The sequence below is a fragment of the Chionomys nivalis genome, chromosome 19 (assembly GCF_950005125.1).
Source record: "Chionomys nivalis chromosome 19, mChiNiv1.1, whole genome shotgun sequence".
Lineage (NCBI taxonomy): Eukaryota > Metazoa > Chordata > Mammalia > Rodentia > Cricetidae > Chionomys > Chionomys nivalis.
In genome coordinates this window covers 49,715,015-49,738,534 of record NC_080104.1, presented here as the reverse complement: position 1 = coordinate 49,738,534, position 23,520 = coordinate 49,715,015, and the positions used below count along the sequence as shown (strand labels likewise).

Below are 23,520 nucleotides of genomic sequence, written 5' to 3'. Positions count from 1 at the left end.
GCATTATCTATAAGTCAAGTCTATCAATTTCAAAAAATGCCCCACCCACCTAAATTTAGAAATGACTTCTTTACAACAACCACCCAACAGTTGGAGAGAATGAGAGAAGAAAGAAAGATATATTCTTTTCCCAACAAGCTAAACATTGCATATTGTCCTTGGTTTTACCTCATTTCCATTTGGGCCACAAATATAAGCATGTTAAAGAAGACCTCATAATGTGGGATGTTACATGCAAACCAAAAAGGCCACAAGATCAAAACATATGCCAACCGCTGGATAACAGGAATAGTAACGCAAGTCTAGACATCTCCTGACTGAGAAAACAAAAGACCCACTCACTGGTGGCCAAGTCATTCCCCATCTGCAACACTATGTCTTCTGAATGTAAAAAAAAAAAAAAAAGGAAAGAAAAGAAAGGCTCTGACCACTGTTGACCCACAAAGGATCTTACTCCTTTGGGTCCAATATTCAAAGACCAGATCTCTTTAGACACGACAAAGGGTTACAAGGGTTACTAGTGCCAAGATACAACAGAAAAGTAGGATCAAAGTAATTGCACATCAATACTTATGGCATGTGTAGGGCTTTCCTGTGGCTCTTTACAGCTCTGCCTTCTATAGTTTTCAGTTCTATTCTCTGCGGGAGAGCACAGTTTAGGCCCTGAACAGATGTTGAATTGTTAATGTGCAGGCAAGGTACCCACACCAGGGGTTTCGAGAGGCCACACCCAGGCTGCTCACTCACATAGTGGCCTCGTGTAAGTTGGACATGGAGAGAGCTGGTTGCTTCCCTTCTTTCTTTTCATCTGGTAGGAGGGTCCTCATAGGCTCTGTCTCAGAGTAGGTGAGGTGATCACCAACAGGAAGGCGGGACACTGGATCTGGTAAAGAAGGTTGTTGGCTTCTCTGTGGACAGTCCTCATCAGAGTCCTCTTCCTCCTGCTTGTCACAAGCAGAGTCAAATAGTCACAGAGTGCTACACATCTCTTGAGCATTTAAGAGGACTGCAAGACCCTACAAGCCCGTAGACAAGCCTACAGCCAGTAGACAAGCCTACAAGCCAGCAGCCTATAAGGCTGCTGAGAACTGGAATAGAAACTACCAAGAGCCCTTGCTCATTTTCGTTAACAACCTGTGGAGCAAAGAGGTATCCATGCTGAGCTACAGTGCTTCCCAAGTTTGTCTATATTTGCTGGTCCAAGGAAAACAGACAGACATTCGGGATAAGGCCCAGGTTGCACTGTGTAGTCAAGTGGGTCCTCCCTTCCCCCAGACCTCCTGCACTCCAGCTTCACAGCAGAAATATAGGCTAAACCAAGATGCACTAGAGACACCTTATCCCAAAATTGTTCCCTCGGACCCAGAGCAGGCCACAGTCAATATAGAGGATGATAAGGATGCTCAAGTTTAGAGAGGCCCCTTAGATGGCCAAAGAAGCTGTAAGTTGCTCCTTAACCTTTCTGGTAATTTGACAGGAAAAAAAAAAAGGTTTTCTTGAAATGTAAGAGTCATATTCCCCTTTAAACTATTCTTCCTCCTCAAAGGGAACATTTTAGACAGAATTTATCATTCTCCTAACATCCTTTAAAATACAGAATTATAAACATATTTAAGTAGATTCAAATTCATATCCATTTACTTAAATTCATATTTGCTGCTTTTTATACTGATATCTTGAGTAGCTGTTTTGAAACCGATGGAGTGGATGTGTGGTGCTTCTGTTTGCCTATAAATTTATTTTTAAAAAATAGCCTCAGTTTCAGTACTTCTATTTATCGAGATAAAATTGCTTATATCTAGTATAATGTGATCAGATGGAACCAAAAGAACGTCTCCGTATTTCAAAGAATGCACTGCCAGTTTTATTAACCACCACACACAGAATGGAGATATTCTGTCTTGTCTAGCTATGTTAAAAATTAATAGTGCCGCACTGAAACCACTGAGTTTTTCTGCTCGCCCAAAAGGAAGGCAAAGAAATGAAATTATGTTAAGAGTGGCCCCAAGCATGCCAGTTTGATATGTTTTAGTTCATAGCAGTTCCTGCTAGATCATCGTTAAGCACAGTTGGACTAGGGAAGATGACAGAAGCTTGTGGGGTCATAGTATACACAGCTAGGGAGGCCACTTTGTAACATTTGTGCTGCTAGGACCTAGTGCTAAACAGCATAGGTGCAAGGTGCCAATCAAGGTTTCCAAATTGTGCAGCCATCATTACTTACAATCGTTGGGATCAGGGACGGTGTTGACAAGATTTGCTTGATAATCCTACATCGGTCATACAGAGGCTTTATGAGGTTCTTGTCTTGCTTAGTTACCTGAAAAACATAAAATTAATCTGTATTCTTTTATCGGTCAATATTCTCCCTGTACCCACCACGTGTGGGGGATCCATCCCAGAACCTGTAAAAGCTAGACTCTACCACCAAGCTATAGTCCATTCCCTAAAACAATATTCCAGCAGTTTCCCCTGCCCCCAAAAGTCATGTTTTGAAACCCCAGAGGATCCCAATACTTAAACAACAATGAGTAAAAAGGAAGTCATATTTGGAGGGAGGCGAGAAAAAAAGCCCATAAAGAATGGAGTGAGTATAGAAAATTGGGCCATAAGGCTTTGTGAACAAGTCTGCAAAACATGAGCAGTGGGTTAAAGGTGAAAACCAAGACCTATCACTTTTTCTTCCAAACATCTATGCTATATGAATATTTGTGGTTACATTCACAAATACCAGCTATGTCCAGGCCTCCATTATTACACACAAAGAATGTATACTGCCTTACTAGTTAGTTCTCACAAAAACTTTAGTGAATTGAGATGAAACATTTTGAATCCTGAGTTTCCTACCCACACAACAAAGGGGTTAGAGTTTTAGAGTTCCTTCCACGCTGCTCCAAAGACAGACAGGTATTTTTAATTGGCTCACTGAAGTCCCAACCACAACAATGCCAAGCCTCTTAGTGTACTAATGCCTTCTATGCCCATCTGCTGCAGGGCCCAGCCCTACACACCACGGGAGCAGGTCACGGTTCACATAAAAATTCAATGTCTCTCTCTGCTGCTTATTCACATATCTATCCAAAGCGGCCAAACCCATCTTCTTCCTAGCCCCCCAAGCCCCGCCTCATATATACATACACTGTCCCATGCATTAATCTGCTATATACCCATTACATATAGCTGTCCCTCTAGTTTCAGCCAATGGTTGATACTCATCAGGGCAGGGGACGGGAGGGGAAAATTCTCCATGGTACCCATGGGTCTTTTATGGAAGTACACATGACAACAGGCTAAACAGCTCTGCCTTCCAGACTTTCCTGAGACTTGAGACAAAATAGCTCCCTGGTGACTCTTTTGATGCTCCATACCCATGGCAGCTACAAGCCACATTGATCCATGCAGATCTTCCTTTTCTACGACCCTTTCTGTTCCGCTATCTGGACCTTAACTTTTCTGTTAGTCTTACCTGCCCAGATAAAAACTTATTTTGAGGCCCGAGATACCACTACATATTTAGCTTCTCACCATTATCTGCCACAACCCTATCCTGATTGTTTATAAGTGAAAAGAACTCTTCTTATTAGTAATCTGCCCCCCCCCTCTCTGCTTTGCTTTTCAAGACAGGGTTTCTCTGTGTAACAACTTTGGCTGTCCTGGAACTCACTCTGTAGACCAGGCTGGCCTCAACCTCACAGATACCCACTTTCTCCTGACTCCTGAGTGCTGGGATTAAAGGCCTGTGCCACCACGGCCTATCTATATATTATCATGCTATATGAATTTATACAAAACCCCAGGCTCATTGGTATTTTCAAGAGAAAGATAATTTGCTGCAAGGGCCTTTTAGTTTTGGTTCATAACCTTAAGGGCCTTTAATTTTTTAGTCAAATTCACTCTTTAAACATTTTCTTAACATCTTTAGACACAAACGCACACACAGACACATTTGCCATTATGAAATCCATAGGATTTTACTATATTTTAAGAGGAAAAATATAAATATAAGTTCAGAAAACATTAAAATAGTATTTCCCTTCAGTACCTCACTGGGATGAATATTCAATAAAAAGCACTGACAAAACAATGTACTTTAACACTGGTCTCTTTTGAAATTTGATTGTGGTTTTTCTACCTACTATAATTCCCCAGACTCTAAGAGAATCCTAGAAGAGAAAAACGATCAGGACATCTGCTGCCAAATTCTATCTTCTAGATAAAAGGTGGAAGCTGGACCCACGAAGTCTCAACAATATGGCTGCCTAAACAAGACCTGGACAGTGATGACGCTTGTTGATAGGCCAGCATGGATGAGGGAAACTCATACGGCTCCACCCCAAGATAGAGCTACAGGCGATTAACAAATAATGAGAGAGGGAGAATTAGCCTGCTCCCAGGATGGGCTCCTTAATTGGCCAAGTGGTCAGCCCTAAAAACATGCATATAAGCAACACTAAATGGACTTGGCATATTGTGTGTGTGTGTGTGTGTGTGTGTGTGTGTGTGTATGCGGGTGTGTGTGTTAACTAAAGAAAAAGAGATCGTGAGTTTCACAGGGAGCAGGAGAGAGGCAGGGACATTGTGGGAGGAACTGAGGTTGGGGGAGATGATAGTGTAACTATTTTAATTAAAAATAAAATGTTTTAAATACACAAATGCAAAGAAACTTTGAAAAACAAAACTCATCAAGAATGAGAACGCTGCTTTAGAAAATGATCCGCCCCAGATACTAGATGAAAACTGCAGTGAGCGCACAGTCAGCTCAAGTCCTCTTAGTGCCAGTGCTGTTGCTCCTGGATCATTACTGATTAATCCCCAAAGAGAAACGAGCATGTGATGCCAGCCCACATGTGGGCCTCAGACACACATGGAGAAATGTTGAAGGTCCTTGATTCCTAAAACTAAAAACATCATAGTTTCCTGTCCCTCCCTATCCAGAGAGGAAAATGTCAGTTTTTCACTTATCTCCTTGAGAGAAAGCTCATTTGTGGGGATGAAGGGGGGCGGGGATGATTGCATTTCAAGTTGCTGTGCTTTTCTGAGAAAGAGGCCACGACAGCTGTTCCGTGGGGAAAGAAACAAACAGATGGATAAATCTGCTCGAGTTTTCTTAAATAACCTCCTGACCAAGGGTCAGAGAGAAAACATCTGGGCTGGCCACTTTGTGACAGTTTGAAATGCCAACTTCTCAGGATGCCATGCCACCCCTAAGGATGGGAGCCGCATAGGAAGTAAAGAATTTTTAGCATGACAGAGAGATCTAGCTGCCAACACATCCGACCAAATTATGTTTGTTCGAGTTCACTTCCTTAACTTCCTCTTCCATTTAACTGAAGAGGGAGGGAGGGATAAACCTTTGGGGTTTATCTGTGCATACTGACCTGGACAGCAATGCTCATCACCCTTGACAGCTCTCTCTAGCTATTTTATGTGGACAACAGTAACTATCAGCCATATTTTACTCAATGTGGTTCCTTTAGTACGTAACTAAAATCAAAAGAAAGCATATTTTTGGAGTATAAGTAGCCATCAACATGCAGAAGTAGAAATAGAAAATAGGTTTGTTTCCAGCTCTTTAAAAAAATCCTAAATAAATGGGGAAGGAAAATGGCTGAGTGACAGTATCTGAACTAAGCAGGCTATGCTGTAGGGGTTCCCAGCTTCAGTAAGAGCTCTGACTATAACACCAAGGCAAGAAATTTCCCCTAAAGTCTGGAAGGAGGGGAGAATCACTCACCATGGAAATTTGAATAGTTAATGTGGTTTGGGTGTATAGCAAGAAGACCAGAGGAAAGTTATCTGTCCACTCAAGTTTTAAGAACCTGCACTTGGCAAGATGAGCTGACATGGCAAGGGTTGTTGAGGAAGCAGGGAACTGGCTAGATGTCCTTTAGTTCTGCCATGGTCTCTGAACTCATTGTTGGTAACCACCCTATGCCCACCCTATGGTTACACTTCTCCGGAGCAGTACCGGAATATGGTATCAAAGCCTGCATATCCCACTACAGACAGCCCCCATCTAAAAGGCCCTGGCTCTATTGTAGAGCTCTTAGGTCTGTTTGTAGTGGCTTCTGACACTCACTAAGCCACTCAATAGATATTTTGCTTAAAGTAAAAGAATTTTGCCATTTTATGCAAGGATGACTTCTAAACACTCAGGTAGGTCATGACCCATGAGGTAAACCTCCATCTCCAAAAATATTGACACTATGATTCATAACAAGATTAGTAGCAAAATTAGTGCTGATGTAGCAATGAAAATAACGTGATGGTTGGGTGGGCTGCCACAGCATGAGAACTATATTAAAGGGTTCAAGCACGAGGAAGGTTGAGACATATCTTCTCTATCTTGATTCACCTGAACTCATAGAACAATCATTTAGATATTTTTGGAAGTGTGTAACTGTCCATCAATCATCTACTACTATGGTTTGGATATAAAATGTCCCTCCAAAAAGACTCCTGTGTTGTGCCTTGAGTCCCAGCCAATGGCTCTGTTGAGAGGTGACTGTATCATGAGGCTAATGGCCTCATCAATGGATTAATCCACTGATGAATTAATAGCCAAGTAGACTATTTGGAGGTAAGTATAGTCAGAGGATGTTGATCAATCAACCATTGGGATGTTGACACGGACCAAAATGTTTACATAGATATGGACAAGATAACTATAAAATACAACCAAGTCTCTTGGAAATACTAATGGCTGGGAAACCTCAGTGTGTCCATGTTCACAGAAGTTATCCACTGGCTATCATCAAAGTCTAGAATGTTGGGGGGCAGGGTGGATGTATGGGAAGCACAACATACCAGCCAATGACACAGCCACCAATGACTTCCCTTTATGACTCAGAACACATTGGTTCTTTTTCACATGTAAAGGTGAAAGGATGAGGGAGGTGACTCTGGTCCTATGTGTGCTTGTAGAACACAAGTCCCAGAGTGAAACACTAACAAGGGACATATAGGCCTATTGAGAGCTGGTTAATAGTCCCGCCTTATTAAGACCAGGTCATGCATGGCAGAATAGGGAGAGTGATCATACTTCTCAACAAGACTTCCTTCCAGAGTCAAATGTCATCCGTTTGTTCGTTGGGACATTCACTCAGCAGATGTGCATGCAGTATCTATTATGGATAGACACCATGATGCTATGAACAATTGATAGTCCGTCTGTGCAAGAAACGTGATGGATGGAGGCGGGAAATGTTCTAACTTAGAGGTGACAAGATGACTGCAGCTCTTACGCAGGAAGTAAAGGTCAACCACGTGAGCCTCAGCTTTGATAGGGAAGGGACTCAAGAAAGCTCCCTTGGCCTAAGTGAAATGGAAGCACAGATAAGGAACAAGAGAAGGGATTACCAGGGTAAGTTCTGCTTTTCTTTATAAAATGTAATCTTTCTGGCTAAGCCCCAGGCTTATGTAGCCTAATACCTAACTGACAACTCTATCCAGCTGTCTCCGATTTCAAAACTAAGATGCGTAAGCTGAAATCTTTAGTTCCAAGATCTATCACTCCCTAGAAACCACAGTTCTCTTCTTAGGACATGAAACCCTGACTTTATGCCTCTCTCTTCTCTATCACACTCCAACATACAGGAAAGGGCCTACACTGGCACTATTCTTTACCGATAATACAATTATACCCTAGACTTGGGTTTATTTACTTCTTTGGTGGAGCCCAGAATGCCTCCTCCTGTCTTTACCACCTGCCACCAGCACACACCTCTTCCAGAAGTAGCACATCCTAGAATCACACCACTACATCCTAGGTCACAGCCAGCCATTAACCCTAGGAGCTCAACAGTCTCCTAAAGGTGTGACAATGGCAGGCAAGTCCTATTCTGACAGATGGCCAACACCACGCCCTCGCCACCCCCACCCCAGGGCTAATGTGGTAAGGTACCTTCACATCATCCTGGGGAGGAGTCTGGTCTCTCTTCTCCATCACCGCAGCATCTGATGTCTCCTCTCCAGAGGAGCTTGGCTCAGGACCCACAGCTTCCAACTTGCCATTCTCTCTGGGCACTGGAGGCTGGTCACAGGGTGGGTTTCTCCGGGGGCCTTTGGGGGTACTCCCTTGTTCTTCCGACAGCTTCAGCTTTAGTTCTATGAGAAATGCCTTGAGTTACCACCAGCAGGAAGGACTCACTGGTCCAATTTAAAACAGAGCTTCTCAGGAATTTCCACCCAAGGCAGGAGCAGCTAATGATGGCTTCCAGCCGACAAAGTCAGCCTTAACCATGACCAGTATATCATAAGCACTCACTAGGCCACGCAGACAGAGCCCTAGAGGCTGGGCTCCCCTGGGGAGAAGAACCTTGAGACAAGAACTCAAGTTTAGATTGCAGCAGACATCAGGAGGAAGACACGGCCCCCTGATTTCCACTCTTGCCCACTGTAGCACCTGAAATTCTATGTGTAGTAGTTTGTGGGTATGCATGGTAAAAGCTGTGTATGTAGTAAGACTTCTGGGAATGCAGGTGCTTACATCATGCATGACATACAAAGACCTGAGAAAGCAGAAGAGATGAGGGGCATTGGGAATTCCAGCCCCAACTTGACACACTTCACATTCTAGTCTAATGCTTTTTACCCAAAGATTTAATGTGTGTGTGTGTGTATGTGTGTTCTGCTATGTGAGTGTGAATGTCCACAGAGGCCAGAAGATTACCTCAGAAGTCCCACAAGCTAGAACTGGGTGGCATCACAAGCAGTGCATGGGTACTAAGAACTAAACTGGGGTCTCCTGGAAGAGGAGTAAGGACTCTTAAAACCCGGGACATCTTTCCAGCTCCTAACGTTAGCTTCCAAAATCCAGAGCCTACATCTTTAACAATGTGGCTTTACGCAACCCTAGACAATTCAAAATAAAAATATAAAAGAAATCTGGGACCTACCATGGAATTGCATTTCAGAACATTACATGGGAAGAGGAAGTCGAATGAGACCATTTATATTGATTTTTAATTATATAATATGGCTCATTTTCTTTATTTAAAATAGTTTTGTTCTCTGGCTTTGGGTTTTATTTATGTTATTGTTTGACTCAGTGTCTAACTGTAGTATATGCTTGCCTGCAACTTACTATGTAGCCCCTGCCTCAACTTACCAGATACTGAAATAACAGGCATGAGCTTCCAAGCCAAGTTCTAGCTTGGAGTTTAAACGCTGTATGTTTTTTATAAACACACTACATCATTACAGTTAAATACCATAATTTACTATTCCTTCCCAGTTCTTAATCATGAAACGTCCAGAAATGTGGACCAATGCCCATATATCTAAGTACTGACTTACAGAACAAAAGGAGAAAGAAAATACCTGTATGAGTGGACAGTGACTGTCCTCAGCATTCATAATACATCGTCATCCCAAAAGGGACAAAGGAAGAAGAGGAGCAGATGCAGAGCCAGGGAGGCAAGCAAATCATCTGCCTGGCTCAATACCTCCAAGTCATAGGACTTTCCCTCCGGGCTTAGCAGGGTCATCTAGGCAGTGCAGCTGTGGCTGGATGACTTCTTAGGCAACTTCTGCTTCCCACAATCTAGTAACCAAGGAGGTTAGAGCCCCACAGGTTGGCTGGAGGCCCCAGGTCTCTCTTGTAGGAGGTTTATTAAGAGAGCCTGAATGCTGTTTGGATCCAGGGGCCGCCATCTCAGCTAGAACCCAGATGAAGCAGGAAACCAAAGCTCAGGAAGGCCCAGGTGGAAGTGGCTCGCAATGGCCCCGGACATTATGCTGTGATGACCGGTGGCTGTCTGAGAGAAGAGACACTCACCTTTGAGCTGCTTGCGTCCTTTAGCCAAGTCATTCATCCACTTCAGGACCTCAGGATTCGAAGTCTTGTCTCCGTGTGAGGGCTGAGGGAGGGGAAATCCGAAGAGAAGGGGAGTGGCGGTGCAGGGGGAGTGAAGGAGAGGCGATGGAGGGAGGGGGGTGAATGAGGGGGAAAGGAGAGAAAGGAGAAACAGAAGAGGGAGAAAAAGGAAGCCAAAGTGTTAAGCAGCTGCGCCACACAGATAATTCAGAGACACGCTGCGGTGGGAGGGGCACCGGGGCATGGTGCCAGTGCATGAAACTCTTCCTTCTCTCCTGCCACTCCTCCATGGGCATTATTTTGAAGCATGCCAAGGCGCCCAGAATTTTCACACATCCTAACCATGCCAGTACATCCACTGTCCATCCCCTATCACCTCCTAAGGTCACCATAGCCCTTAAGTCACTTCCAGGCCATACTCTCTGCCAATGGAGACGAACAGTGGCTGTACAAAAATGAATGCTTTCTACTTGGCATGTGGCTCAGGACTGGGCACTTCTGGGAAACACTCACCAATCAGAAGGCTGAGAACACACCAGTCACGTCCTCAAAGCTCAAGAAAGCAGACCCCATGGTCTCTGAAGCTTGATAATTGTCCTGAAAGCCAGTCTTACCAGGTAACAGACTTTCCTACTTCTAAGCGCTGTTTAGACTTCAAGAGCCCACTCAACCAGCATTAAAGTGAAACTTAATCATGCAGGTGACCTTGGGCAGATTCTTCAGCTCCTCTGTGCTCTATGGTCTCACATATTAAATATGTGAGGATTGCAGCATCTCCCTCACAGACTTCCTGCATAGGGATCAATATCTACAAAGAACTGTGAAGACCTGCAGGTGCACACTGAGCAACACAGAAGCTGCTAGTTCAGACCACAAGTCACTGTCACTAGCTTGGCCTCACTAGCAGCAGACAGTGGTAGCAGTAATATTTCAACCAGGCCTTCAGAGGAGTTCTGAATGGGTCTTCACTGACAAACACACGGAGGGAGACTCTGCCAATCAGATCATTCACTCCTGAATTTCTTGTCAGAGCACAAAGTGGACTTCCCTCAAAAAGAGAAATCAGTAGCTAAAGGTGGCTCAACATCCTCACCCTCTATGACACAGATCAGAGTGAGCATTTTTCAGTCAAAGTTACCATGCCAACTTAAAAGCGGGCTGAAGATGGCTTACCCCCTCCCCACACACCTGAGACTACACAAGGAACCTGGCTCTGATGCTTGGGCACCTCCTGCACGGTGGTAACAGGCAAAGTGCCTGTCCTGTCAGCAGCCATTCCTTGAAGACCCGCTTCACCCAAGTGAGATGAGCAAGTCTTCAATGACAGGCACAAAATGACAGAAATGACATCCAATGTCAAAGGCTCAGTGACAGCATTAAATATGCATGAATGCTGTGTTCACTGTGAGAGTACAGAATAATTCAGTCACTGGTGGGGTGACACAGAAACCCACATCTGAAAATCAAAGTGAAAACGAAGACTGAAGGAAAATCACAAGGATGTTTTTCCTCAGAAGAGGATGGACGGGGTACTACACCTTCCAGGGTGGAGCCCTGAACTGTCAGAACCATGGATAGCGACACAGGTGGCCCAAGTCCTCCCTCTGGAAAATAGACAATAAATAAATAGGGTTTAGTGTAGCCCCACCTAGGGTCTCCAGAAGGAAACACTGTGTTAGAACCCTGATAATATAGCCTAGTACTTTGGGCTTAGCTGTCTAGCTATATTGACGGCCTAAGTTTTACATTTGGTCTCTTGGAACCCTCAGATGATTCTATGTTATAAAAAACACATCTATGCCTCATTGGGGCTACCCCATACACAGCCAAAGGAATATAGAAAGTACACAAGACACACCAGGGTCTTAAGTCAGTGGCCAACAGAAAAGTAAGGTTTTCAACACCCTCAGGGTGAAGGAAGAATTGGAGACTGAATTTTAGGGCAAAGTACTTGAAAGCCTGAAACCAGTTGCAAAAATGATTTTTTTTCTTAGTTTTCTGCCCTTAAGGGAGCTTCCTTAGGGTTGACTTCAGCTTGTGTAGAAGATGGCTCCCAAATCACAGACGTTCCCACACCCTCACAGTAGCTTGTCAGGCCTCTTTGTGACTGGATGGAAATGTCTAGCGGACCCCAAAGGTGAGACACTAAGGGATGATTAAGAGGAAGTAGCCAGGTACATTATTGCCAAAACTACTGTAGTAGATTCGTACTAAGTCAAAAATGGTTCATAAGCCTATTGAGAAGGACTCCTGACTGGCAATGAAAAGACCTCGGTTTTCCTAACTAGATTGTTGGCTGTGTGACTCTTAAGAGTTCAGTTCACCTCTCTGGGCTGTTTGTTCATTCACTGGAGAAGACAAAGTTCAACTTACTTTGTCTGGTTTTAGCATATTCTACTGAAGTGGACATTTGGATGAACTAGCCCTTTCTAGCCAGGCCTTCATTTGGCAGAGATGGAAAGACTTGTGTATCCGTGGACATCACAGAAACTGAGAAGCCCAGCAGGAGCTGAGATTCAGAAGTCGCCAGCGGAGGCTGTTAATACCACAGTCCAACTGATGGGAAGAAAAGCAGGGCTCCCACAGGGCAATTGGCTTGCCAGGCCTCTAACCACAGCCTGGACCCTGGCAAACAGGAGGAACGAGGGGATGCCCTGTTTCCTCATTTCCTAGGATACGCTAAGATGCTGACTTAAAAGTAAACACTGATATAGACATGAGAGCTACCTCCACCGATGCTCTAGCATCTAAATCAGTGGTTCTCACCCTTCCTAATGCTGGGATTCTTTAATACGGGTCCTCATACTTTGGTGACCCCCCAGTCATAAAATTATTTTCATTGCTACTTCATAACTGTAATTTTTCTACTATTATGAAGCATAATGTAAATATCTATGTTTCCTGATGGCCTTAGGCAACCCCTGTGAAAGGATCATTTGACAACCTGCCTGAAGGGTTGCTGCCCACAGGTGGAGAACCCTCCACTCACACATGTGTTGGAGCACGCATAAGCATGTGCATATGATGGTGTGTGTGCACATGTGTGCATATCTGTACATGCATGTGTGTGTGGTGTGAGTGTGAATTATGTGGTGTGACTGTGTGTGTGTGTGCCATGGTAAGTGTGTGGTGTGTGAGTATGTGGGGGGGATGAGTTTGCATGTAGTGTGTGTGCAGGCATGTGCTGGTGTGTGTGAGGGGGGGGAGAGTGTGGGATATGTGAGTGTGCCAGGGTGTGTAGTGTGTAGTGTGTGTGTGTGTGTATGACTGCCTCCTCTCTTGGTTTTAAAGCTTCTCCAGAGAGAGTGAAGGATATCAGAAGAAATTCTCTAACAAATCAGGCAACTGCTGATGATTGTAACAGTTGAGAAAATTAAGCCCGGTGCACAGCACAGGTGGGGATGCAGCTCAGATTGAATGTGCACAGCCCTTTCTCTTCCTTCCGAGACAGGGCCTGTCTGTCATGTAGCCTGCTTGTTACAGTTCACACACACCGAGAGACGGGTGACACTGAGGACCTTTCGCTCTCTCCATGGCAAACAGTGCCACACAGGTTCCTCCTGCAGTGTCTGCGAACCTCAGTCACTGGTGCAGATGCAGAGCAGGAAGTGGCGTGTCCAAAGACACAAGGCTGCTGAGGATTTGTACGGGGGCTAAAATCCAAGCTTTCAGCTCATACGTGTGAACAGGCTCGGAAACAGAAGCCCCGTTTGTCACTCTGTAGTGTCCATGGCAGTAGCAATGACAGGCCTGTCAAACTCCCGTAGATCTAAGGCGGAACAAGCTCCTCCCAGAATATTGGGGCTATTAAAGATGGACACTAAGAATCCGATGGCACCGCCCAAGCCTGCTCATCGTAGACTTTCTGCTCCAAACCTCAAGGGATAACTCAAAGCTCGTTAGAAGTCTTCAGGGGGCCTGGGCTTACTCATCTACAGGATAAGGGCTGAGAAAACAGAGACGTCCCTCCGCATGGACAGAGAGGAGCCATGACTGCTGAATGAAGAGAAGCATCTGTAACATCCGTAGACAGTCTTAAAAGTCAATCTAATTGCATTTCTAGAAAACTAAACTTCACTCCTTGAAACTCTCCTCTCAGTGAAGCCACGGCCACGCAGGACAGGAAGGGAAAGGGGGGAATCACCCACTCACCACTGTCCCCCAGAATTTATCACAAACTCACAGGAACCTTCCGACTGTGTCTGTACCAAGAGCTTATTGGGCCTTTAAACATTTCAAGATGTCTGAGAGATTTTTCCCTGCTCTATTTTACTCTAATAACCAGTGGCTCTGGGCTGCCTGCCAGAGACGCACTAGCTTTGTGCAAGTCTCTGTGAATCTGAATTTTCTCCACTCCATGGTCACCAAGAGAGAAAATAAACATAAGCAGCACTTGTCAAGTTGACCCTGGTCTGCGACCCTATGGTTTCATGTGTGAGAAAAGACGAAGCTGTGCTGGCAACTCTGCCAACCCAGCAGAAGGACCGGGGCCTGCTGGGAAAAGAGGGGTCCATTTGTTCTCATGAGTGACCTGAGCAGGTGTCACCTGAGAAGTGTTCACTCATCCATCAGGGCAGGGTGTTCTTTCATGGCAAAAAAAGGAAAAAAAAAAGGATGCACAAAAAGACTGTGCCTCCCATCATTATGTTCTGAAATTAAGGAGTTTCTGCATGTTGGGTCCTTAAGTCCTTATCACCATACAGGTAAAGTTCAACACTCAGAAGCTTTCAAAATTTTTGATCCAGAAAAACCTAGTGTCGATAAGGATGCTCAGAAAGACTGGGGAAATGAATAATCAAAAGGTTTAAAAGTAAGAGTTGTAGTGAGTTGGATGTACGGAGCAGAGGTCAGATTCTTACGTGTGAAAAAGAGACAGACTAGCCATTAAGCTTAGCTAATGATGGGGTAGGGGGACCGGTGGCCAGTGGGTACAGAGCTGTCCCCCAGCAATGAGTAGAAGCCAAAACCAAGGGATAGAGACCCAAGAAAACACACACACACACACTTGTCTGACACGATCTACGCTTTCATTAAACCCTTGCGTACTTACCCGATACTTCTTCTCTTGCTCAAATTTTTCTTCAAACTTCCGAATCTTCCTCTTGAGGCTCTGGATCTGCTTCGTGAGCTGTGTAATGGTCTGGGGCTCCTTGCCATCCCCACCACTGCACCGAGAAGAGCTTCGTGGCCTGTGTGGTTACAGACAGACAAAGAATATTTCCAGCAGGGGGCTTCGGTGAACCATGCTGCCTAACCTTTGAACCCAGGAGATGAGAGAATTCCTGAGAGCAGCTCCTTTTGTGACTAGTCTGCCAGGAGCTCCCACTCATCCCTTGTGACCTCAGACCACAGCACTGCATTGCGGACCAGTATCCTTGGGGACTTTTCATATACACAAATGTCATAATATCAGCAGATGAAATACATTTCTCAAAGCATAGTTAAGGTCAACTTGGGACTCAGACAGCCCTGCTGAGGATCCTCTTCAACAGCTTGTACAAGTCACACCTAATGGCATTTTCAAGCAAGATTTAAATGTGTGGTTAACTATCCTGACTTAAGAAGAAATCTTTTCAAATGTGTCAAAAGGAACGACCCTCACTCCAGGAAATATTTCCAGGGTTTCACACGACACACAATTCCCATGCAACTATAATGACTCATTCAGTACCTCGGGGCCATCATACGTGATCCATCCTATAGGGGCCCAGATGGATAAACTCAAGAATAGTAGACGTTTTGAAGGAAAAATTAGGGACCTTGAAAAAGAGTAAACTTTAGCCAAGGGAGTCTCCCTTTTAATTACACATCAAAAGTATTTGTGCAAGCTAAAAATAGTACCTAGAACTTACTCCAATCTCAAATGCAAAGGACCACTGCTGAGTGTGTGTGGACCCCACTTGTGGTGCACAGGGAGATGTTGTTAAAATGACCAATGTGGGGGTCACATCTGACACACAGGAAGAAACTGATGAATGACAGAAACAAGCTGGGTACAGGAACCACATCTTACTATGACTGATAAAAGACCGGAGTAAGGTGGGGGCAGATCTGACGTATAGATACTGCTATATCTAGTTGCCCATTCAATCTGGGGAAGATACTTTTCTAGAACCTAACAAGGAGCTGAAGGGGGGAACTTTCTAATCTACACTCCATCCACTGTTGGACATGGAAAACATACTGGGCTAATTAAGAATGACACTCTAGAGCTGGGAGGTGGTGGTGCACTTCTTTAATCCCAGCACCCGAGAGGTAGAGGCAGGCAGATCTCTATGAGTTCAAGGCCAGCCTGGTCTATAAGACCTAGTTCCAGGACAGGCACCAAAACTAGAGAAATCCTGTCTCAAAAAACAAACAAAAACAGAGAGAGAGAGAGAGAGAGAGAGAGAGAGAGAGAGAGAGAGAGAGAGAGAGAGAGATAACACTCTAGATGTTTGCATAGACACACACTTCTCAATCTATTAAAAACATCTACATGTATCTCACAGCCTTTTCTTCCTGAAACCTGTGTCAGTACAGAGATGGTATTCCCAACTGAAGAGGGAAAACCCTGCTTTATCACAGCTGTATTCCATGGTCACATCTGCCCTATTTCGGAGCCAAATTTCACTGAGTCTTACAAATATCTTTGGAAAACTACATGCAATGAAGACGGTCCTCAAAGTGGGCTTTCTTACATCATAAACTGCTGGCTGCTGGGTGGAGACGGGGCTGACTCAGGGTCCAGGTTGAACCTCTGACTTTGGCTAAAGATGGAACACCGCGGTGACAGCAAAGGGTTATCGCCGTCGGTGATGTGATAGAGTAGCCTGCTGGTGCCTGTCGATTGGAGGTCTTCGGGTGGACCATCGGCGTCACTCTGCACATCTTTATGAGCTGCCATGGGGTCTGGGGAAACAAGACGAGAGATCAAGACAAAAGTGACAGAGAGCCTTAGGCTGTCACGTTCCTAAATAAAGATCATAACATCAGTGATAATGGCGTGTATCTGCCATGGCTCCATTCTGGAGCTATGAAAATCTTTCAAAACACTGTTGTGTTTTTTTTCACAAAAGCTGGAGAGAAAATAGTACAAGGCCACCAACAAGGATGTTGGAAGACTATTTCAGAATGGGTTGTCCAAGCGAGCACCGCGCAAAGATCTCATTTCCTATCGTTCTCATGGGTCGGAGGGGACACTGGAAGGGGCTGAGTGAATAAGATAGAATTTGGCCGAAGATACAGATTGTGAGGAGAAGGAGGGATAACAGAATTATGTGTCAGGACAGGAGTGGAGGGGAGGAAGTAGGAAGAGAGGAAGGAAAGAGAGAAAAAGGGATGAGGAGTCAGTCTCTAAAACGAGGACTTAACCAACATGCATGATGCACAGAAACCGAAGAGTTCAAAACACAGTAGCAATGCCCCTGGGCCAGCGAGATGGATGAGTGGGTAAACACCAAGCCTGAATGAGCTTTGTTCAATCACTGGGACCCACATGATTGAAGAAGAAAACCAACTCCAACAACCATCTCTAATCTCACACATATGTGGATAGCATTATCTGCACACACACAGATATGCACAGTAAAATAAAATTTAAGAACAAGGAGAAGGACAAGAATGGGAAGGAGGGAGGGTGGGAAAGAGGGAGGAAGGGAAGGAGGGAGGAAGGGAAGGAAAGGAGGGAGGAAGGGAAGGAGGGAGGAAGGGAAGGAAGCAGGCAGGCTAAGAGAAAACCAGAGGTTATAAAGTAACTCCAAAATGTAGAGTTAGGAATGACTTTTTCTGCTTCCAAAATATTACGTAACACTCTATTTCATAAACCAAAACTACAAACAAAAGCTGATACAGTGCCTCCCCACAGCGGGCCAGCTCTGGGCCCTGATTCTCGATGTGAACTTCTCCCCCTTCCCTAAGGTAGCTCTTTAGTTCCTCCAGGTCCAGTCCAGATGTCAGTTTCCCCTGTGCTAACAGGGAGATGAGAGGTAGATGGGTCACTAAAACACTTGAGGCCAGCCTCAGGCTCAGAGAGCCACCTCCCTCTGCCTCCTAAGTGCTGGGATTAGAGGTGTGGGCCAACATACCCAGAGCGGTTTTTTGTTTTTAAATTTAATCATTTGAGGTGGGAATACATACCTTAATCCAGACCTGTTAAGGGGGAAAGTCACACCTCTGCTGGCACCTATATAAAGGATATGGGAGAAGGAAGCGTCCTCTCGTTGACTAATTGTTCTTATTTTCACTTGCAAATCCATTCCTTCACTAGTTTTAGAGCCTACTTCTTCAGGATTCTGGAATATAGTAAAGACCAGCTGAGATATCCAGCCATATGCACTGAAGAACGAATGAATTCTTGGACATTCCATTGGTAGACAGCCATTGTTGGATTAGCTAGACCACAGACTATAAAACCCATTCATGTGTGTGTATGAGTGCGTGGTTATGTGTGATGTGCATGTATGTATATATGTATATGTGTGTATAATTATATACGTGGTATTTGTATTGTACACACAGACATATATAAAGACCACAATCTAGCAAGATAATACTACTGGTGATTTGGTAGAGCCTTAGTTCTTGTCCAACATTACCATTTGAATTGAGTGAAGCACAATTAGTAAAACTCAGAGAGAGAGATTGGGGTTCAACCTTAAGATCTGAAAAGCAAAGCAGCCCGTCACCGGATTTTACCTCAGCCCAAGTCTGAAATGGTGATCCTGCCTCTAGGAATCTCAGAATGAGACTGTGTGTCCAGAGCTGTTTCCTCCCATCATATAAACCTCTCTAGGGTTGGGATTAAAGGCGTGCACCACTGTGATTAAAACCCCGGTTTCTACGGCAAACTAGTGTGGCTACTAGAAGTAAAGGTGTGTATTACCAATACCTTATCTGTAAGGGTGACAATTGGGGCTGTTTTATTCTCAGATCTTCCGGCAAGTTTTATTTTTTAAAATATAATTGAAATGCCACTATACTTGAGAACAAGTCCAATTAAATCAGTTGGCAAGTATATTTGCGTGTATACTTGTGTAGACAGATTCACTGAGCTCTCTGCTCAAAACAGACCAAGGCAGAGCTGCCATTTGGGAACAGAGCTGGCAGCCTCTTCCAACCCCACAGGGAGAAGTATGTGGCCACCTTGAACTTGGTGGCTTTTCAAGGATCCTGAGGACAGAATGTTTGTTTCTTCCAAAGTAAGAGGGAGCTTGCCAGGGCCCGTGGCATGAAATGTTTGGTGTAGAGGAAGGTGCTAGGAGCCAAGAGTCTGGTAAGTCTATACCGTGTGGGGGGATTCTGTCAGTTTTGTGGCTTCCTTCTATTTCCTTGTATCAGCCATGCGGAGCTGTGGAAAGACATACAAACGAGATCTGCTCTACCAGCCAGCAATGCAGGAACCCCACTGACAAACGGTCAAAGGATGGACCTCATGCTAAGTGCTCATGCAACCAGAAATTCTTCTTTGCAATTTCCAAAATCTCTAATACAAATGTACCTTAAACTTTAGAAAAAGAAACCCCAAGTTAACATAAAACATGAGGCATGGGGTTCCTAGAAGATGAAGGGGAAGGCATCTTAGCCTGTCTGAACAATCCAGCAAAGAAGTCCTGTGGGAATCCTAAGTGCTTATGAGAACAAGCCACAGACAAGAGTCTTGCAACCTGACCTCAGTTCCTTCGAAACATGTCATTGTTCTTGGAATGTGTTTCCATCCTCCTCCCACTGGTGGACAGAAGGGAGTTCACTTCAGATTCCTCATTATTGATTGTTGCTGTTATTCAACTGAATGTTTAAACCGTCCTTCATGTGCCTCTATGGGAAAACATGGTTTTGCCACATGGGGCTTATCTTTCTGATTGTACACAGCTTGAACGCATGAAAACTTATGTGGCCTTTCTTAACCCTCAGAATATAAACTGTCTGAGGCCCTGAATAAAATTGGTTATTGCCAAAGACTTAAGTCCACCTCATTGATGGGCTCCACCCCCGCTGGTCCCGCCTCTTCTAGAGGGGTGACATTAGGTACAACAAAGCAGAAATTGTTAGTGTGACTTTCACTGGTTAACAGAAACAGACTACAAAGAAGTTTTTAACATATTGTGTGTGTATGTGCATGCATGCGTGTGACTGAGTGTGAGTGTGTGTGGCCCCCACATGTGTGACACACAAGAGTCAGAGTATACTTTTCCAAAGTTGGTTTTCTCTTTCCATAATGTGAGTCCTGGGGGTTAAGCTCATGTGGCCAGGCTTGGCGGCAAGCACTTTTACTCTTCGGCCCAAAAAGGAAATTTTAAAATTTGGTCTCTTCACCTACTGAATGAGGAAGCTAAAGATGCCTTCCTCACAAGGCTAAGAGAGGATGACATTAAGTCACTTCCTAATAAACTTCTAGCATATCCATGCAACCTATGTGTTATATGGCATGTGTGCGTGTAGATACGATTGCAACTAAGTTTTTAAATCTTCAATTTAGTCGGGAGAATTATGTTAAAGAAGTTGTTCAACTGAATGGCTACCCATACCTATTAAACTAATCAACAGTAAAACAAATTCATCTTAAACTTTCCAATGCTGGGCTAGGGATGCGCTTGAGGGCCAGGCACTGGACTAGCATAAGCCCTGAGCTCAGTGTTAAAAAAATCTCCAAAACAAACCCAAAGTTTGTTCATGCATCCTTAGTGAGACATTAGGATAAGGCATATAAATTTGATACGTGACCTCCCTGAGAACTGTTATTTTAATAGTTATTATAAAAAAAAGGAAGGTAAATATTATTCTGAGACCCTCCTAGGAGCATCTATGGGGTACATTGTGAGCTGTCAATCAACATCTTGTCAATCAACATCATCTCAACATCTTGGACCCTCCCATCAGCGCCTAATGTCAAAGAAGAACGCTGAGTGTTTGTGGAGTGACTCACTATGTTCTAACACTTGCTCTGGGAGGTTTGCACGCAGGCCATCGTGTGAGACTAGTTTTCAGTTCGGCAGGGAAGGTGTAGAGCTAGGCTGACCCATCTGGGGGCGGTGCAGGAGGGGCGGGCTCCGACCCGTTCCTCAAGCAGAGGATGACACATTTCTGTCGCTGCGAGCTGAAGTGTCTCTGGCAGCCCACTGGCTGCCCAGCAGGGAAGACAGAGCAGGGAAATAATTACCTCCAGGATATGGAGACCAGGAGACTACTTCTGATCTGGCTGCAACCCCAGGCAGAAGCAGCTGTTACGATACAGTGAGTCAGTCGGATTCAAAAATATATCTTCCTAATGTGGACTTTTAAAATCAACTCAAACGCTAAATAAATCTCTGCAAAAGCTTGAGAGGGCTCGCTCAGATCTGGCAGAACAGTCTAAAGCCAGGGGCTTGCAGACTCGTTGATTTCATTCTTGGGTTTGCCACTGTGGTGGGCTCACAGGTAACATTCAGATACAGTCCAAGGGCCAAACACCAGCCTTGGCTAGTTTGGGCTAAAGTGTGTCCACAATCTTGGTGATTTCCAAGCCTAAGAATTCTGGCCCTGGTGGTCTCAGAACAGACCATATGGGGGAGGAGGCAGTACTGTCACCCACAGAAAGAGGGCTATGGAAACAAACCCAACGGTCACAGATACCTTCATCTGTCAACTTGATACCAACCTAAAGTCACTTGGGAAGAGAGAACTTTCACTGATGTATTTATTGGCCCAGGTGAAAATGGCCTACGGATACATCTGTGAGGCATTTTCATTGATAACTGATGGAGGAGGGCCCAGCCCACCATCCCCAGGCAGGCATGGCTGAGTTGTATAAGAGAAGTAGCTGGACATGATGTTGGAAAATCAAGCCAGACAGCAGCATCTGGAGAGCAATGCTCTTCCACAACCCCTGCTTCAATTCTGGGCTCCTGCCCTGGCTTCCCCCATGACGGGCTGTAAGCCTAAGGTGAAATCAACCTTTCTCTCCCCCAAGGTGGTTTCTGGTCAGCATTTTATCACAGCACCCGAAAGCAAACTAAGACACCAACCCAAAATATCTGGTGGATTTTGTTGGCTTTCACTGTAAGCATGCAGTACCGGAGCTTCTAAAGGAGCTAACAGGGCAGCGGGGAGGCAGGAGAGAGAACGGGGTAAACCTAGAGTTATCCCAGTCTAACGGCTGCAGCGGAAGCAGGCGGACTTACTGGGTTAAGAGACCAATAAGGACAGAGGAAGGTATTTCCATGCCAAGGTGGCTAGGAGCAGCAGAGAAGATGAAAGGAATTCTGGGTTGGGCTAGCAGGTTAAAGAACTATCTGCCAATTTGGCTTATAGGACTCACGTTCTTTTCCATTCTAAAGGGTGGCCGTAGAAATGACCTAAGACGGGACATGGCCATCTATACATTTTGAAACGCTTCCTTTGGTGAGCAAAAGGTCAAGGTAGCACTGCCTTCTTTGAACGCTAAGAAGATCATTATGAAATCTCAGGGGGAAAAATTAGCAGAATTCATAGAGCCAGGTGACGTCATGGGCAGAGCGCAGGCTAGATTTTATTGCAGCAAATGTAGTTTTGACTTTAATAGTGGTGATTATCCAGCCATCTGCTCCATAGATAATTGCCGTTATAGACAGTCTCTGCTTAAGGAAACTAGTAAGATGTCAATCATTCAAGACTCTCTAGGAGACCTGCAAAATGAACTGGGAACGTTGCTCCCACACCCTGCAAATTTTAGAAATTATGAGACAGTCGGTATTTAAAGACAAATGCAATCATCATGAGGTGGAACTCATGAAAACAAATTCTGAGTTGGGCGAGAATGCCCACCTGTTAAATAATGACAGCTAGGCTACAGAGAAAGCTTTGTGGGCAAAGGCAAGTGTCGCTAAGTCTAAAAACCTGAATCCAATCCCCCAGGGACTGCATTGAAAGAGAAACTTATTCCTGAAAAGTTTCCCTCTGACCTCCACAAGTTCATAAAGACATATATGTGCACACACACACACACCAAAGTAATTTAACTTAAAAGTTAAAAATAATAGCTATCATTTCTTGAATATTCCCCATGATTGGTATATGGAGTGTTTCACATGTATTACTCTATGTAACTTTACAACAAAACTCAGAAGAGCGCCTCTTCTGTTATTTTAAAGAAAAGGAAACTGAGGCACGGAAGATTAAAAAGGCTGTGCAAGGTCATCAAACGAGTTCATGAAGAGGTTACTCAGGGCTATTATTTCAGAACAAAGCTGAACAATAAGTAATACAACAAACACATCTGGCCTTTCAAGAAGGTTATGGCCTAAATTTCATACCAAGGTTATTTAAAAACAAAACCAAATAAGTGGGTCATGTTTTGCGATGAATGCAAACTCTCTTGACATATGTAGCAAAGGGCAGAGTTGTATTAATATCTTTTTGACAGACATGTCAGTACCAACGCTTGCAAACTGATCCTAGATTAATCTTATTTTACATTTTTAAAATGGCATCTGAGAATGTAGTGTTAAGTGTGTGTTTGTAGGTGCTGGTATTTTTTGTTTTTTGTTTTTTTGTTTTTTTAAAAATATGTGTATGGCTGTCTTACTTAATGGACGCCACATATGTCTTTGGTGCCCAGGGAGGCCAGGAAAAGGCATGGGATCCCCTAAATCTGGAGCTACAGGGAGTTGCGAGCCACCATATGGGTACTGGGACTTGAACCAGGATCCTGTGGGAGAGCAGTCCGTGCTCTTAACTGCTGAGCCATCTCTCCAGCCACAGCTAAGGAG

At 44.5% G+C, this 23,520-nt stretch overlaps 1 protein-coding gene across 4 annotated transcripts in view; it reads right to left on the bottom strand.

The window, feature by feature from the left end:
* The window catches only part of Fam13c (family with sequence similarity 13 member C), a 95,585-nt gene that overhangs the window by 4,339 nt on the left and 67,726 nt on the right, over positions 1-23,520 (bottom strand). For 3 of the 4 annotated variants that reach the window (XM_057794371.1, XM_057794370.1, XM_057794368.1), the window contains 6 exons: positions 16,498-16,708; positions 14,868-15,006; positions 9,779-9,860; positions 7,904-8,106; positions 2,225-2,320; positions 748-944 (listed from right to left, as the gene is read on the bottom strand). In XM_057794371.1, coding sequence (XP_057650354.1) covers positions 748-944; positions 2,225-2,320; positions 7,904-8,106; positions 9,779-9,860; positions 14,868-15,006; positions 16,498-16,708 — 928 coding nt within the window. The remainder of the gene's footprint in view (positions 1-747; positions 945-2,224; positions 2,321-7,903; positions 8,107-9,778; positions 9,861-14,867; positions 15,007-16,497; positions 16,709-23,520) is intronic. The other variant, XM_057794369.1, reaches the window with a different exon arrangement.